The sequence below is a fragment of the Zonotrichia leucophrys genome, chromosome 3, assembly GCF_028769735.1.
Source record: "Zonotrichia leucophrys gambelii isolate GWCS_2022_RI chromosome 3, RI_Zleu_2.0, whole genome shotgun sequence".
Lineage (NCBI taxonomy): Eukaryota > Metazoa > Chordata > Aves > Passeriformes > Passerellidae > Zonotrichia > Zonotrichia leucophrys.
The window spans coordinates 53,394,831-53,412,626 of record NC_088172.1 but is presented as its reverse complement, the minus strand read 5'-3'; the positions used below and the strand labels follow the sequence as shown (position 1 = coordinate 53,412,626).

The 17,796-nt window shown below is 38.9% G+C and overlaps 1 protein-coding gene across 2 annotated transcripts in view; it reads right to left on the bottom strand.

The window, feature by feature from the left end:
* The window catches only part of SNX9 (sorting nexin 9), a 61,774-nt gene that overhangs the window by 15,152 nt on the left and 28,826 nt on the right, over nucleotides 1-17,796 (bottom strand). The window contains exons 5-12 of one of the 2 annotated variants that reach the window (XM_064708223.1): nucleotides 10,572-10,755; nucleotides 9,646-9,796; nucleotides 8,176-8,260; nucleotides 7,333-7,458; nucleotides 6,932-7,049; nucleotides 4,153-4,283; nucleotides 2,636-2,739; nucleotides 231-334 (exon numbers count right to left, since the gene is read on the bottom strand). In XM_064708223.1, the coding sequence (XP_064564293.1) occupies nucleotides 231-334; nucleotides 2,636-2,739; nucleotides 4,153-4,283; nucleotides 6,932-7,049; nucleotides 7,333-7,458; nucleotides 8,176-8,260; nucleotides 9,646-9,796; nucleotides 10,572-10,755 (1,003 nt within the window). Of the gene's footprint in view, nucleotides 1-230; nucleotides 335-2,635; nucleotides 2,740-4,152; nucleotides 4,284-6,931; nucleotides 7,050-7,332; nucleotides 7,459-8,175; nucleotides 8,261-9,645; nucleotides 9,800-10,571; nucleotides 10,756-17,796 lie in introns of both variants that reach the window. The other variant, XM_064708222.1, reaches the window with a different exon arrangement.

The following is a 17,796-nucleotide window of genomic DNA, read 5'->3' as shown; positions in this document are numbered from 1 at the left end:
GAGATAAAGAAAAAAACCCCACACAACCCAACAATAAGACCCACATCAAACATATTAACAAAAAACTTGCACAATTTATACTCTTAAACTGAAAATAGCCAGAATGCTGTACAACTCCCATGATAACTTAAGAGTTTCTTTAAAGATGTGTCTTGAATTATATACATTAAAAAAAAAAAAAGAGAGAAAAGCACCACAGAAATGAGTGCTGAGTTCAGAAGGACACTTACGCCCTGTACACCTCTTCCAGTGCTCTTGTCCCACTGTCAGCAGCTCTTTAACTCCATCATCCATTGCTTTGGTGAACCTACCCACTGCATCACATTTCTGTTCTCTGTGGCATTTTGAGAAAGCAAAAACAAAAAACAGTTTAATACATGCATAATGCTAACTTTAAACACAATACTGAAATGTTAAGCAATGTCAACTCTGTCTCAAAAAATATCAGACACATGAACCAATTCCTTGAAATTTCTGCCATTTCACTGAATTCAGAATTCTCCTCTTTAAATATGGACATGATTTGTTCCATCTTTCCTCCTCTGTTAGACTCGTAGACACGTGGCACTGGACTAGCACTCTTATTACAATGTAATAGAAGTAGTGAAATTCATACAACAATGAAAAAATAAAAAGAAAATAACTGTATCAGATATTTTGATGGAAATCTAACATAGGTGAATGGAAAGTAATATAGCAACTCTCCTAGGGAGATATATATGCATACTTTCATATTATATTGTCAATATCATTGTGCTGAGTTGCATTATAGGGAGCAAAAACCCAGAATTCTGAATTAGTATGTGCCTTTGTACTCCTCTTTAAGCATGTTTGCATGCAGCTATCAGTTTTCCATTATCACAGCACTGCATACACAGCAGTAATTTGTGAACTCTACAAAAGAAAACTAAATGTGTATATTATAATTTATTTAAACTGCATCCGATCTTTCAAATGCACTCAGCCAAAGCCTGCATGAGACAGCTGTAACAGCAAGGGGACACCGAGTGACTCCCCAGAGCCAGGGCAGCAGCTCCAGCTGTGGCCCAAGAACCCAGAGGTTCCCACCTCCCCAGCAGCACTTCCTTCCTCAGCTGGAAACCACACACACATAGTTATGGGCACAAAACCAGCACCCAGGCTTTCTAAGAGCCTCTTGCTTTACTCCCCTTACCTCAGGGACAAAACATCCTTTAATTTTCTAAACTTCATACTTTGTGGTCTCAAGATCACTGAAAATGCTCATGAACCTGTGCAGGACTCTCAAAATAGTAGCAAAATTGTTCAGTAAAGAACATCTTCACACTGAAGAACCTACCAGTTATTGAACAAGCTAGTTTGCCCACTTTGTAAGTGGAGTAATGGCTTTCAAGATTCACACACTTTTAACAGCATTCCCACGCACTAGAACATGTGGACATCTGAGATGTTACAGCCACCCCTGCCACTGCTTGGAAACAGGTCCCCCAGCACTACTCCAGGCTGCCAGCCCCTGGTGAGCATTCTCCTCAGGCTGGTGTGCCCTCCCTGCTTGGGCACGAACTGTTTGGCTGACCACATGCTGGGCACTCTCTGCCAGGGATGGGGATGTAGCACATTCCCTCTCCTGCACCCTGGGTACAAAGTCCTCCCTCTCATTCACCCACTGGCGTATACAGAAACCACATCACAAAAGCAAAGTAGTCAAGGTTGAAATCCCCATGGTTGAAGTGTAAGTGACCTAAAAATGTGCATGTTTTTCTGCTGGTACAGAACTGCTATCACACAGCCATTGTATCCATTCAATATGCACTGCATCCCTTGCATAAAGCCTGTATTGGGTGCAGATACACTACTGCTTTGCCACTAAAAACACTTCTGTCCAGTTCATCCACACACACAAAACATTAGCCAGGTTTCTGTGTTCCAGAACAGTAAGAAAAGCATGTCATACATGCTACATCTTCTAAGAGAAAAATTATTAAGTCTAAAGGAGTGAAATGAAGGCTGCATAGTAAATCCAGTCTTTAACTTTGTGAAACCCAAAGGTTTATCACCTACAGAATATACATTAAAAAGTGCATGTATGTGTAATATACACATATATAAAAGAAATATATGCATTTGCACTTTCAAAATGAAATTTGGTAATTTAAATAATTTTTATGTTTAATAGCTTTCCATGGATTACGGATATTCAAATCATACTATGTGTACATTACATACAACTATTGTACAGAAACATTGCTCTGCTAATTGGTCCATCTACAATTATCCTAAGCTACTTGGTAAGCTTAGCATGTTTTGGAACTGTTGAAAGATTAAAGATCAAACCACACTTCCAAAGCAAAATAAAACATAACTCCATAGGATCTGACAGAACTCTATCCCATCAAGTAATTTTACATAAATTGTTTCAGGATTAGCATTCAGCCACTGAGGTCAAAAAGACATCACATAGAGTTCCAGCAAGTATTGGAGGGGTTGATATGAAAATCTCATTATTTAAACAAATTTTCAGCTCTGCCTTGATGAATACCTCCTCAAATCCATGAATATACATGGACACTTAGTATCTGAGTTTTGGATTATCTCAGCATCTGTTGTATACCCAGATGCATATGCCCATACAAAAAAAAAAAAAAAATCACCTTACATTTCTACCATGTCCAAGTCAGGAGCTTCTGGTTCCATTGTAGAAAAGATCATGACTCCTACAGTTTCATCTTTTTCTGCCTTCCTCTTTCCAGTTTTCCACTCCTTAAAAAGGAAAAAAAAAAAAAAGAAAAGAGACAAAAAGTTTGACCAAAACTCACCCTTCTTTAAAAGCACGTGCTTAAGGAGTGAATTAAATGTTTAGAAGAACCGTTAATCAACAGACCACCTCTGAATTAAAACCTTTCATTAAGAAGTGAAATCTTCAGAGGAGCCAAGGCTTTTTACAGTTTCCCAAAGTTCTCCCCCTCCTTCTTTGTGCACTTTGTTATCTATATTCTGGGGTCAACAGACCCTTCTTGTTTATTACTGAGATACAGTGTAAGAACAATGACATTCAGCTGTCTCCACACATAGGTTAAGTCTCACATCCGAAGCTGCTCAAGAAGATCATGAAACTATGATGCAATTATCATTCTAAGTTCTTAGTGGTTAAAAATTACCTATGTATTGCAACATCTGTTCTGCTTATACATCTATAAATAAGAAACTAAGAAGTGCTGACTAGCTGGCAGAATTATACAACTCCCCACTAAACCATCCAACTAGCATTTCACCAGGACTAGTATTTAATATGTTATTAAGCCTCTACTTACAGGATCACAGAACAATTCTGGTTAGAAGTATGTTGGTAGTTCAACCTCTGACTCAAAACTGGGCAGCTGTGACCTCAGTCACAGGGGACTTGAACCGTGCAAGTTTTTCAGACCAGACTGGATAATTTACTTTTTCAGCAAATTCTATGTGTATTCAGAAGTATGACTGTTTTGAGGAGAAAGCAGCAGAGTGTTTCTGTTTATTTCCTAATTAGTAACAGAGCTGGAGCTCAATCATGAAGAAACCATTATTTACTGAAGGTTTACTTACTTTATTTATCATTTACTGAAGATATTAAAATCTCTTTTTAAAAAAGCATAATAAAGTGTGTGTGTGTGTGAATAAAAAATGGCTGACTATATCAGGTAAGGCTGCAACATAGTGCTTTCTTTCAGTGAGAAACTGTGCTTTTGAGGGATAGGGATGGGGCACGGGGCTGTTTTTAAATATAATACAGGCACAACCTAGGATATGCTACAAAGTAGCTTTTGTTAGCAGAGCAGCACCACTCAGAGGATCACAGTGATTACTAAATCCAGCAGAGACACAGCAGGGCAACAGCCAAAAGAGTTTTATATATCTTCCTATTCAGCTGGAGAATACAAACTGTCCCTAGAAAGACAGCAACAAAGTTACTTTGAAGAGCACAGCTGTGTGGGAATGGTGTGTGGCATTTCACAGGAGCAATTTTATGCCTTGTTTTGATCGATCAGCTGAGTTAGGAATCCCAGCAGTTTCCAGCCCATCATCACTGCCCACAGTGGGGCGGCTACAGAGCCAAACGCTTGGTTTGAAGGGAAGTGTGGGGGGACAGCAATTCCTCAATCTCAGGCTGTGTGAGAACTTTATTTCATTTCCTACCTTCTCATCTCGGAAATTGAGAAATTGCTGGAAAACTTCACTTTCTGAGACAACAGGATGGCGACACATTCTCGTCATCCAAGCTTGCAGCCTCTCCATGCGCATTTTGATAAATTCTTCTTCAAAGCGCCCTGTTACACATCGAACAATAATTGTTACATTTACAGTCTAGCACATTCAAATTCCTTTTTTAAAAAAATTAAATTGAAATAACCTGTAATTCATCTGGTGAGTTATTAAAAGTTTCATGACTCTGAACTTACAAGAATAACAGAGTCTTGAGTTGGAATGGACTCACAAGAATCACTGAGTCCAACTCATAAAAAAATGGCCCATTATGCTAAAAAACCAAAAGAACCTTAAATTGATTGATTTTAAATATTGATTACTGATCAAGAGTTCTGATCCTTTTTAAGATAGCCACAAAATATTCAAAAAACCTGATACCCACCCCCAATTCAAATACATTCAAAAACCCCAAAAACTAACAAACTTTTGGACAGAAAAACTAGGTATTCAGATGACCCAAGAGAAAAGCCAGGTACAGGCTTGGAATGAAAGTATTCTTCTGGTACAGTTTAGTAAAGTCTTGGTCAATAGGAGGTTTAAAAACATTGAAGAAAAAAGAACTACAATCCAAGTTGTCATGTGCAAGCTAACAAAGTACTGAAATTAAACAACTCAAAACACATTAAAATTGGATTGCTCAAAAATATTTGAAATTACTCAAACACAAATCACAGATTAAAAAAGCAGTGCCTCCTTTAAACATACTTCCATATGTATTATGGAAAGTAAATTATGGTAAATTGTGGAAAAAAAAAATCAATAAATAATATGCATAAACTGGTTAAAATATACACATACGTGTAAGACTGTAACTGATTTTTTTGGTACTTAAGATATTTTTAATACAAACTAAATAAGTAACCATTTTTTCTTAAACCAGTAATGCATCATCACTGCGTATTCATTTTTGTTTAAGTAGAAACTGTTTTCTTGAGAGAATCCTTTCTAATTAAAAAAAAAATGCATGACATCAGACTTCTAAAGCATACAGGGAAGGGGATTTGTAAGGAAAGAGAGATTCCTCCAGCACCCAACTCCTCTGATTTCCACAGCAGCGCAGATGACAAGCCTTGAACGCATGTACTGTTTCAATATAATTCTACTGCACAGTTACTATGGCAGCAGATCTACAAAGTTGAGGTGCTTGTAGTTTAGGTTTTGGGTTTTTTTGGGTTTTTAGTTTTTTTGCAAATATGGAAACTAGCAAGACTAGCAGGTAAATAACAGAAGTAATGAAAAATGAACTTTGTGTATGCATATTTTTCCTGCAAATTAGCAAAAAAAAAAAAAAATTCAAAATCAAACACTGTGGAAGAGACATTCTATACCCTTCAGTAATCCTTTGCTTAATTTTTAATCTATACAGAAATCTCCACAGCATTCCTGCAAGGAGTGCAGAACACCAGAACAGCAGCAGCTGCAAGTTACATGCTGATCATTAAGCATATCATCACCAGTGTATCATTAAAACCAGGATCCTGACAAAGTCAGCTGGGAGTCTTGTTCTGTCAAGACAAATTGACAGAAATACTTTTGTAGACAGTGTTCAGAAAGAAGCCTCCTAAACACAGTGAAAGATAAGCACCCTTTTTCCTCATGTTTCAGAAAAAGAGACATGCTTTTTTTTTAATTATTATTTTTTTGCATGAGGCAAGGCTTTCTCTCCCACAGATTCCAGAATACAGACATTCACAGGCAATGGATTTTGCCAAGGTGTGATGCCAGACTCTTGGGTCTTTTAAGATAGAGTTACAATAAAATCTAGGGACCCCATCATGTTTTCTGGTTTCCTGTTAACAGACATGCACACGTTTAATAGAAATGCTGGTCAATTCTAAACACGAGGCTAAGGGGAAGAAGTCACTTCCTCACTTTTCAGTTTCCTCGGCATTTATCCCAGCAACTTCATCAATGCTCAGCTTTCTTCAGACACAGCAGAGCTGATGCATTTTGAGTGATGCCCACGGCCACGTGGTTGGCAACATGCCGGTGCTTATATGTTCAGTTTTGGCTGTTTATCTTAAATGCTGTATAAGTTTACCAGAAAGCATACAAGTGGAAATGGGCTAAAGTAAAGCATTTTCCTCCTATACAGGTGTCCATTCTTTCCTTCACATGCACTTTAGCATACACTTGTAGAAAGGAAGCCAGAGACTGCTTGAAAATGCATAGGTATTGTTGCATAGGCATTGTTGCATAGGCATTCTGTTGCAAAGACCAAACTTAGGTGCATTTAAAGGACCCAATCCCATTTTTCTTGAATTCAGAACAAAAGATTTCCACAAGCTTCAGACAGTTGGGTCAAGCTGAACTGACATCAAACCAGAGCAGAACACTATATGAATGAAAGATGCTTTCTAAATCAAGTGTGAAATCAAGCAAGAGGAGAAACAGCTGTGACATTTCACTTGGAAGTAAAAAATCGCCATCCCAACCAGTCAGGGGATGCTCCCTTTCCTCTGGGAACTTTGTGTCAAAGCTCCTACAACATAACACATGTACAATCAAATGCAAAAGTGATTCTCCTAGTATTGATCTGTTATTATCAACCAGTCATAACAACTCATCATAAGTTTTGAGTGGAGAAAGGTAGGGGTTTCTTTGATACCTTATTTAAAAATAATGAGAAAAACAAACAGTAAGAAATAACTGAACCTTATAAAAATCTGATTTCCTTATTTCCCATGAATTCAGAACTGGGAATACTCACCTGTTACTTGCTTGTCTGGAAGAGAAGGGATTGGAATGGCTAATCCAAATTTAACCAGGAGCCGCTCATACAGCCAGTCAAAGTGCTTGTATCTGTGGTTGACAGACCGATTAGTGTTCTGGAAGAGAAACACAACTCTGAACTTGGACAGGCAACTACACACAGTCACATGAAAGAAGCATGACCAGAATGGTAACCACATGGAATGCAAACAAAATTTATGAATTAGAGCCTTAATATAGAAGAACTTGAAATTCTAGAAGAAAGCAAATCCTTGGGGTAAAAAAATATGACAACTACTACTTACTCTTACAATGCCCTTACCAAGTCACACGATTTCTATTTTTATGTACAAATGAACATATTTGTGAGGCAAAAGATCCTGTTTCAGATACACTTACAGTGCAGGTCAGCTGATACTCAATGTAGCTCTTGAGACCATACATTTTAGAACCTTTCTTGGGATCTGCCACCACACAGTCAAATGTAGAGGTAGGATATACCCACATTGGGCCATAATCACCAATCTGCAAGAAATTGCAAATATTATCTTTTAATACATCATGTTGCACAAGCTGCAAACAAGGGGATACATATTTTCTCTCTTCACTTGAGAGCTTCCATTGATTTCAGTGAGAGGCTGAGAGTCTGGAAACAGAGAGGCTTCTGGCAGTCAGGGACAAAAGACCGCAGCTGACTTTATTTTGTGTATTTTACAATTTTTCACAAATAACAAAGGAATGGTGAATTCTAGGACTATTTTAATCACATTTTGCTAGAACAGCATATAGACCGAAGAGTTTGGTTTTCAGATCAGAAAGTGACCTGACCATCAGGACTGAGCATTGCAAACCTCTACAAATGTAGCTCTTACATGTAACTATCTAGATAATGAATAGACAGTGTAATGCATTTGCTCTGCATCCCAATCCCAAAAAGGCATTTGTTCATCACAAGTAATGCTATAGATAGAGCATGAGAAAAAAAGTACTGAAAAGAATAATCATCATCACACTTATAATTTTTAATATGGCAGTTCCATTTCTAATTATGCGTTCATTATCAGTTTCTTCTGCCCCAAATATATATAGCAACCTTGAGGATAAAAGTTCAGTAAAGAAAACAGGGAAAGGTGAGGAGCATTATAAAACCCAACCAACCAACAAAACCCAGTCAACCAAAAAAAGAAAACCAAAAAAACCCATACCTCCCACACAGAAAAATTATACACAACCCCAGCTTACAATTATGGGAATTTTTTCTTTGGGTTTTGCTAGCTGCTTTGCCAACAGATACTGTTCCATTCCAGGTTTTGCAAATCCAGGAAACCTAACAATAAAATGAAGTGATAAGTTAATCCTCCTTCCTTTGACATATGCAGAACTACCGGCTATTACAGGAAAAAAACCCTAAATATTTCTCAAATATAGAAAATTTTATGTGAATTACTGCAACAGTCAACATTTTGCATGGAAAAAAGCAGAAGAATCTTGGCTACTGGCATCCAGGTTTTTTGTGTGTGCCTGTGTGTGCAATAGGCTCCTTATTGCAGAGCAAAGTTGTTATTCCTGCTCTGCTGACCATCATACCAAACATAACAGGAGGTCACAAAGTATCATCTATCACTCCTCTGCAGCCCCACCCTCTCTGGAAACACCACACACAGACAGATGCTCATGCACCTGAGATTTCAAATTACAAGAATTCAGTAATCTGAAAGAATCATAAACAAAAGATTGACCAAGTGCTTCTAAACATGAGTTATCTTAAATAATTTATCCACCAATTAAAAGGAAGCCAAACAATCACTATAATATTCTAAAAGTCTTACAAAATTTCTTATAAAAAGTAAATGGTGGTTTCCTCTTTCTAATTAGGAAGATAATTAGCCCTTGCAGTACTGCCAAACTGCTTGCAGAAACATGAGCAGTAAAGCAGGACTTACTCCATGGACAAAAAAAAAAATCTCTTATAAAAGGTATTTTTCTGAGTTTACAATAAGTAAACAATGATGTGCAGGTACTCATGCAACACTGGACATAAAAACCCACTGATGAGCAAAATTAACTAGTCATGCAGAGACTGTTGATTTTAGTTAAGATACCCAAGGAACCATTATTCTAGAATCTTTTTCCATTCTGCTTTCATCCATTCAGAGATTACCACACACTAGTTCTCAGAGTAACAGCAGCTTCAGAACAAACAAACATTAAGCCACAACATGGGACAATGCTAGTATAACCCTGAAAAAACTTGATGCTACTGTAGGATTTTTATCTATAAAATCAAACTTTCTGTGGCTCAAGAATCAACTTGGAAGATGCACAAACACAACAGAACAGAACTTTTCCCCACCAGAAACTCAGATTGCTCAAGAACTCTGGGGCAACATCTCTGATCAGTTTCTACTGTATGGACAAGTCATCCACCACCTTCGACAGTTAAATTTCAAAGACTTGAAGCTCAGGCATTGTGAAAGTGTCATCTCCCTGTATGACACCTTCAAAAATTACACAGCTTTGTCATGTAGTTTTAAGATTTCAGGGATCTGCGTCCACTGCTTGCTTAAGGAATATGCTGAACTACAAATCCACCTTCTCTTCTGCCCCAAAACTGTAATTTACATTGCTTATTTCAAGGATGTTGAATTTACACATCTTGACAAATTCCAATTCTCTTCAATATATACACATTTCCCCTGTATTTTCCATTACTTGTTCAGTGGTAACTTCATAGCAGCTGCACGAGAATTCCCACGCTGGACCCCCCCAGCCTCTGATGCCTCCGTCTCCTTGTAACCAAGGTAAGATGGTGACGCTGATTTTGGGTCATCCCAGTCATCATCCCAATCATCGTCATCAGCAGCTGCTGAAGTACAGGAGGGATCAGGGGACAGGGAAAGGAGAAAGTTACATAATTTCTCTTCAAAAACAGAAGCAGGTACTTCAGCACTCACATAAAAATAATCAACCAAGTAAATATATTAAAATCTCTTTCAGCCTTCTATTTTACTATTCCTCCTCAATTACCACTATCTCCATCAAATACAACCTGCAAAGCAGTGCACTAAAAATCCAGTGAGGGAGAAGAAAATAAAGAAAAAAAAAATAAAGAAGAGATGATGGTGTGTTAAGATGAACTCAATTGTGTTCCATACTCATAGACTCCAAGTTAGCATTCCCCAGTTATGGATTCTCCCCTTAATTCAGGCTGTTACTACAAAAGGTAGAGAAGCCTTCTGAAAAGCTAGTCACTTCTTAAAATTAAAATTTAAGAGACTATTCCTTCAAAGGCCTGAGAGCACAAATTTCAAGGGAGTTTAAAAGTTCGTTATGCAAGCTGAACAACATGCCTGGGAATAGATCATGTATGTAAAAGACTTTGGTTTGTCAGATTTACATAAAAGTTTGCGGTGTTTGTTATTGTGGAACCAATTTTTTTGAAAATTATTTAATTTTTTTAAACCCCTACTAATTTAGTGTCCAGCTTACCCACATGGCAATGTGCTGTTAGGAAACTGGTTTGGTTTTGTTTTCTTAAATAAACCATGGTCTATAGTTATGAAAAATTAAATAGTTCTTACCTCTACTGCCCACCTACTCTAATTTATTAAGGAAAAAAAAGAGCATTATTAGCACACCTGGTCCTTGATATGCCTGTGGATGACCAAATGCTGCTGCTGCCTCCCAGTTATTTGAAGCACTGTTTCTCTGGCCAGGGGCACTTTCAGGTTTCGCTGCCCAGCTGTCAACAGCATTTCCATTATCCCAATTCCCGGACTTCCCAACGTTCCAGCTGGACCAAGGATCATTGGCAATGCTTGCCTACATTGTATGAAGACAAAAGTAAAGAAGAATTGCTGAAGAAATCACCAACAACCACGTACTTTCCTCTTGAAGTCTTTCACCTGTTGGTAGGCTGAGTTTGCATTCAGCACTTCACTTGGATTTAGAAGCAGCTGCCAAATCTTGCATTTCCAGCTACACAACTCTTGCATGCAGCAAGCACTGGGAAGAACTGCTCAGTTTTCCAGCAATGTGACACCAATACATACTAATAAGAGTGCTTCTCCTCAGGGTAACTAAATTATTTGTTGCAACAGTATTAGGAAGCAATCTCACCCATGGTAATTATTTTACACTGACACCTTAGTAAGTATTGTACTTGTGAACTATTAATTACCTAAAGCCACGGGCTAATTAGCACATTTAAAACCAGAACTCAGAAGTCAAGAATTAGGTTTTTGTAAATACTTATTTTATCAAACTCAGATTAGTGGCTTTACTAAAAGCAAACAATAAATTTCCCATGCACACCATCTATACTGGTGTTGCAGTTAGGGAGTCAAAGCCTAACCTGATGAGCTTCCCTGTCAGAGCTTAACTCATTCACAGTGAAGATGGGGGAGGAAAAGAGACATCTGCCAGGGAACAGTCTGGTATCTGCCTGTAGACCTACTCTCTCAGCACAAGCTTGTGGTGAAGGCACTCACACACCCCCTCCTGCCAATGCTGTTGTGGAGGTGGAAACCTCAGTGAAGGAGTGCAGAGCAGACACACTAACTGCTGCATTTGGCAAGTTCATCTTGGCTTAATAGCTTAGCATCCTGCTCAGCTCCTTGATTTTAACAGTACACTTTGAAAAAGCATTGACTAGTTAAGTGTAGTCTACTCCAGACACTTAAGGCAGAGACTTGCCAGCAGAAAGAAAAACTGCACACATATCGAAACCCACACACCCAAAGTGTAGGAGGAAGAAAGAGAAGAGGAAAGAAAGCAAACAAAGCTGAGAAGGCTTGTTTTGTTCAGCAGAGGGAGAAAGTGAGTTTTGTAAAAACAAATCTCAAATCCTACTGATGATAGTTCATTATTTTTACCATGAAGAAGCATATAGAAGAAAAAGTGCCTTATATAAATTAATTACTATTAGACTACAACATTTACATGTATCTTAGAACATTTGCCAATACAGGAAATTTAATAAAACTCCCACTAAAAATTAAATTATTATCTGCAAAAATGTTGCATAAGTGTCTTACACAAAAATGGTACAGCTACTCCACATCCCAATTTTTTTCCACTAAATATTCTTTAATCCCATTTTAACTTTGATGATCTACTTAGGAATAAGAAGTCTCCCTTCAGTTTTTCCTTAAATAAAGTCATCTGACAGTCAGATTTTATAGACAGTATCAAATCATAAAGACTCAAAAATTATGTTATTACATAACACATTTATATATTTAGGTTCACAACTCCTTACAGGATGTGGAAATTAAGACCAAGCCCCCAAGCTGGGGAGAAAAATCACCATTCACAAGACTCACAAGTGCGTCAGTGAGTCTCTAGGAATTGAAAGAGAGACAGATTATGTGGAAAGCTTCTATAGTGATAGCTTGGGATTTTTTTTTTTTTTTTGAGAATGAAACTGATGCAAGAACATTATTCCCTGAGGGAGCAACACTCTTGGATAGCTGATACCCAGTGCTACTTCGAGCAAATTACAAAGATAACTTATACTAGTCTGCTCTCTTCCTATTTTCACCTGGTATGAGACTGTAAAGAGAAATAACCACATGTGGCATTAGCCAGAGCTCATTCCTGGCTAATGGAAACACACAGGGCTGGGGCCCAACCACATGGAAAAGCATGCTTGATTCTAACATAACTTGAATCACCTAGAAAAGTGCAGACCTAGAAAAGACTAGTCTGCATAATATTAACGTACCAATACTTCTGCAATATATGTTTTGCTGATCACTAGCAAATGAAAGTCCAGAAGTGGCATGATCACCAAAAGACTGAGTAAAGTTTTCCTCTTTTCTGTAGCAGTTCATATGAAATCTGGTACATGAGTAAACGGTAAAGAAACCTTAAAATCTGCTGCTAAAATAGGAGGGCAATAATATTGACACTACTAAAGAATGACTGTCAGGAGCAATCATCACATTCACAGACAAATGCTGATATACACAGATGCTGTACAGCAAAGGGAAATGTATTAATTAAATTGTGCTCCCAGATGCCTTATCTCCATGTACCTAGATGGAAGCACTTCAAATCAGAAAAATTTACTTTTAAAGTGTCCAAGAAAGCTGTGGGGTAAGCTCTTCCCCTAGGTGTATCACCTATAGGCTATAAAAGGGTGGAATATACTATTCTCTCCTCTGTTCCTCTCAACCAAAGGATCCCCATTTCTTCTGAAGCACTGGGGAAGAGAGTAAGAGATGGTTTAGGAATCTATACATCACAACTTTCAAGGAGCACTTACAGGACCCTCTTCAACCTTCTTGAAATGTTTTCCCACATGCATACATACTGTGGACACTCCTAAGTGGCAGAAAACATGGAGAAGGGCTCAGGAGTCAGGCCTGCCATCCTCAAGGTCTTGGAGCATCATGGAGGACCAACTAAAGACACAGCAGTTATTAAAAAGGTCTCTCAGCCCCAATGAGCAGCTCTGTGCATTTCAGCCACTGACATCTTCATACAAGAAACCATTTGTGTGGCCTAGCTCTGGCTGAATAAACCCTAATTAAACCTCAAGTATTTTGCATCAAGCCACATTGTTACAGCTTTAGTTTTCCATAACTGAAATTGATAATCCTCTGATATTTCCTTAGTGAAGAAAGGTGAAGAGCCCTTGCAAGAAGCTGATATTTAGTCAATATAATTTGATACAGCACACCTAATATCCAAGTGTTCAAGCCTTCTCAAATGTACACAAAAAGAATTGCCACACCCCACAACTAAGAAATAGCCTTCAAATCAAACATTGCAACTCCTTGCTCCCCAAGGTACATCAGCCACAGCACATTTTCCAAAGACTGATTAGGAGAGCAGAGCTCAACCCACGGGTGATTCAAACAAGTACAATGAGATTAAATTTAAGGATAAACTCCTAAAAGGCAGCTGATTCACCCTTATGTAGACTACTAGGTACTTGCTCACTCCTACTGTCCTAGGAGTAAAAACAAGACAAAAGGGCTATGCTGGGAACTGACAACAGAGGGACCCATTGCTGAATGTTCTAAGAGGATTCCACTAAGGGCAGATTCAAGCTCACTACAGAAACAGATCACTACTCGTGGGGCCTAGAGGATGGGAAGAGAAGCCTAGAATGTTTTTAAAGATCTAATAATAGTTGAATGAGAAAAAATTACACCACAACAGAAAAATCCTCAGCTTGGAAGTGGAATGTCAGTACCTTTACCAAATGAATAATGAACTAAATAGAAGTGACATATTTGCTCTTTTCCAGAGAATTCAAAGCTATTGTAAAGACAGTAAAGCTAAGATGAGGCACTGAGGTATCTCTCTGTCCTGGCTAAAAATCTTTATTTGCTCTCCTGGCCAACTAATTTGTTTCTGGCACACTCCTTCCTCATATTAATGCATGCCCCTGATGGACAAATAGGTCTTCTACTGCTGAAGGACAAAAGCCAAAACAAACACAATGTTCAGATGGTAAAACTAATTTAGGTACCCAGAAAGACCTAGGTGAAGTGTGCCATCAAAAATAATGACCTCCAACTGTAAGAAATACACCTTGAAATCTACTCAGAGACAGAAGCCATGCTGAAGCAGTGAGTAGCAAAAGTAAGCCTGATCAGATCAAGGGAAGTTCAGGACAGCCAAAGCTGCAATGAGAAGTGTTATGCTCTTGAAGAGGGGTTTAAAAGAGACAGACAGCACAGAGCAATGGCAGAAAACACAAGAAAAGTCAAGGTGACTCAGTTCAATAGCTCACAGGAATGAACATACCTCTCCAGTTTTATAGCTGCCTTAGTTACCTGCATGGAAACAAAGCCTTAAGCATACTCAGACATTACACTAAACTTCTTTGGATAACAGTCTCTGATAGACACATTTAAAAAAACCCCAAACAACTGAGTATATAGACAGACACCTTAAAAATCAAGTGTTTTTCTCCATGAAGAAAGATGAAGGGCTAAAAGCCTATTCTGCAGCAATCACAGAACTGCATTCACTGTGCTGTTTAAGATAGAACAAGTGTGCACATTAGCAGATAACTGAAGCAGCTGCCATACCTACAATATCTTATGGCTAAGCTTTCTTCTTGGTAGATAATTACGTTAGCATTGTGGTCCAGGGCATTTCTTCCACTTCTGAAGGAAGGCCCTCTTTTCCATAGTACAACACAAACATCCTTAAAGAAATCCTCTAGGAAAAGCAAAAGTGGAGATGGGCTAGATTTTAAAGAATAACCAACTTTATGGATTTAGATACTAGAATGTTCCCTCAGATAAATACTTGACAGCAACATGACCTCCGGAAGCAGCTGCCAAGGAAGCTGTAGTAATGCTGTTCTAGGAACCCATCTGTCTTTCAGCCACTCCTGTCTTCTCACTTCCTTCCTGAGGAAACAATCATCCAACACTCCACTACCAATCCCACTGCCCCCTTCAAAACTCTGCACCAGAGCTGGGCTTTGCAGCCTCAAACAACCCAAAGCTCAGACACAACTACTGGACACTCCCTGTTTTCAGCAGGAAATAAATTTAAACCACCAGTGGACACACTGAGATAGCAGCATGAGCAGAGCTGTTCGTTTTTTGTTCTTTTCCTGTTTCAAATCCCATTTCCTTACCTATAAGCTTATTCACAACCAAACTGGACTAGGGGCTGTATTGCCTGTGCACAGTGCAGGCACAGGATTTCCATCTATCATCTCCTGATTCAGCACAAAAAAATCCATCTTTGAAGTATGGAATGGTGTTTTAGAAAGATACATAATTTAGACTTGAGTAAAGAATACTGAGTGATGAGGGGAGGGAAAACACATCCATTGTCACCCTGACTGCTTCAGGGAAATTTTTTTTTAATTAAAGTTTGCTTAATTTCAAATTTCAGACACTAAAAATTCTATATAATTTATTCAATGGAGTTCTCTCAGGTTTCTGTTTTTGTTACTCACACCTGCATATGTAAATGACAATCAAGTCACTTCTTTATATCCTTGTCTTCTCTTAAGCTGATTTCAATTCTTAATGGTTTTTTATTGAAACACAGATGAGAAATTTCAGACAGTTTTCTAAGTAGCAATCACAGCAATGCCAGAAAGTGAAGAAAGACTCCCTGTTCCTCTTTGATGTTGACTTGTGTCATCTAGACATCCCAGGATCCGGCTACAAAGATTAAACAAGGTTTTATCCTTCCTTTTTGGGAAAAGCACTCTATTTTTATTTGGAAACAGAGAAGGGGGTGTCCCTAGTTGTCTTTTTTTTTTTTTTTGAGGAATTTAAGAGTGTTACTGCCCTTTTTCAGTTTATCACTTTCAACTACAAATGCCCATGATTCTACTTTAAAAGAAGTGCTCAGTGAGAAAAAAAAAAAACCCAAACCAAAAACACCACCAAAAACAAACAAACAAACAAACAAACCCCAAAACAACAACAACAAGAAAAAAACAACTCAGGAAGGAAATGACATATTGCAGTAAGCCCCCTGCCGTGGTGCAGGGGAATGTGCAACATATGGCACTGTAAGTTTGCAGGTTAGCAGAAATGCTAACAATCCCAGGCACCAGTACAGGCTGGGGACTGACCTGCTGGGAAGCAGCTCTGCAGAGAAGGACCTGGAGGTCCTGGTGGATATCAAACTGTCCATGAGCCAGCAGTGTGTCCTGGTGGCCAAGAAGGCCAATGGCATCCTGGATACATAAGGAAGAGCATTGCCAGCAGGTTGAGGGAGGTGATGCTGCCCCTCTGCTCAGCCCTGATGAGGCCTCATCTGGGGAGCTGCACCCAATTCTGGGCTCCTCAGCACAAGAGAGACATGGATCCCTTGGTGCAGATCCAAAAGAGGCTACAAAGCTGATTAAGGGACTGGAGCACCTCTCTTATGAGGAAAGGCTGAGGGAGCTGGGCCTGTTCAGCCTTGAGAAGAGAGGACTGAGGGGACCTCATCAATGTCTATGAGTACCTGAAGGGAGGGTGCCAAGAGGATGGGTCCAGGCTCTGTTCAGTGGTGCCCAGCAATAGGACAAGGGGCAGTGAGCAGAAAATGATGCACAGGAAGCTCCACCTGAGCAGAAGGAAGAATTTCTTCACTGTGTGAGTGACTGTGCACTGGGAACAGGTTGCCCAGAGAGGTTGTGGGGTCCTCCACACTGGAGATAGCCAAAAACCATCTGGACACAGTTCTGCACCATGAGCTCCAGGATGACCCTGCTTGAGTTGAGAGGTCAAACCAGACCCACTGTGGTCCCTTCCAGCCTGACCCATTTTGCAATTCTATGAATCAGACAAGGAAAAAAAGCATACCAACACTGTAAATTGTGGAAAACTCTTTCAATAGTAATATTTTGCCTGAGGGTATGGGTGCAGATGAAGGCAATGAGTGATCACAGTATTACACCAGTTTAACAACTTCCTGCCTAAACCTTGGCATCCCACTGGATCATCCACAAAAAAACTCAACACAACTCTGTAATTGGAATTGATAAAATCACTGTCATATGTTGATGGTTATTTTTTAATATGTAAATGTGATTCATTTCAAAACAAGCAAGCCACTGTTTTCAGTACTGTAGAGAAGCCATTGCCTTGTATTTTGCTTAAATGAAAGTTAGTCATAAATTCCTGTTACCAGTCTGAATGCAGGTGGTGGAGGGGAAAGAGTTGCTCTCAAATCACATGCAGCAATAGAGGATTTTATAGTGTCATTATCTGTAACAGGAACTAGAAGTTACAACTGTAATTGTAGCTCCCTTGGTGAACCTACCTGCATACTTTATATGATAATTTAGCACACTGGTTTAACAAGACAAACTGGACCTAGTCAAGTACAAGTGAGTTACATTTCCTGTGATGATACTTCTCCTTTACTACACACACAGATTCA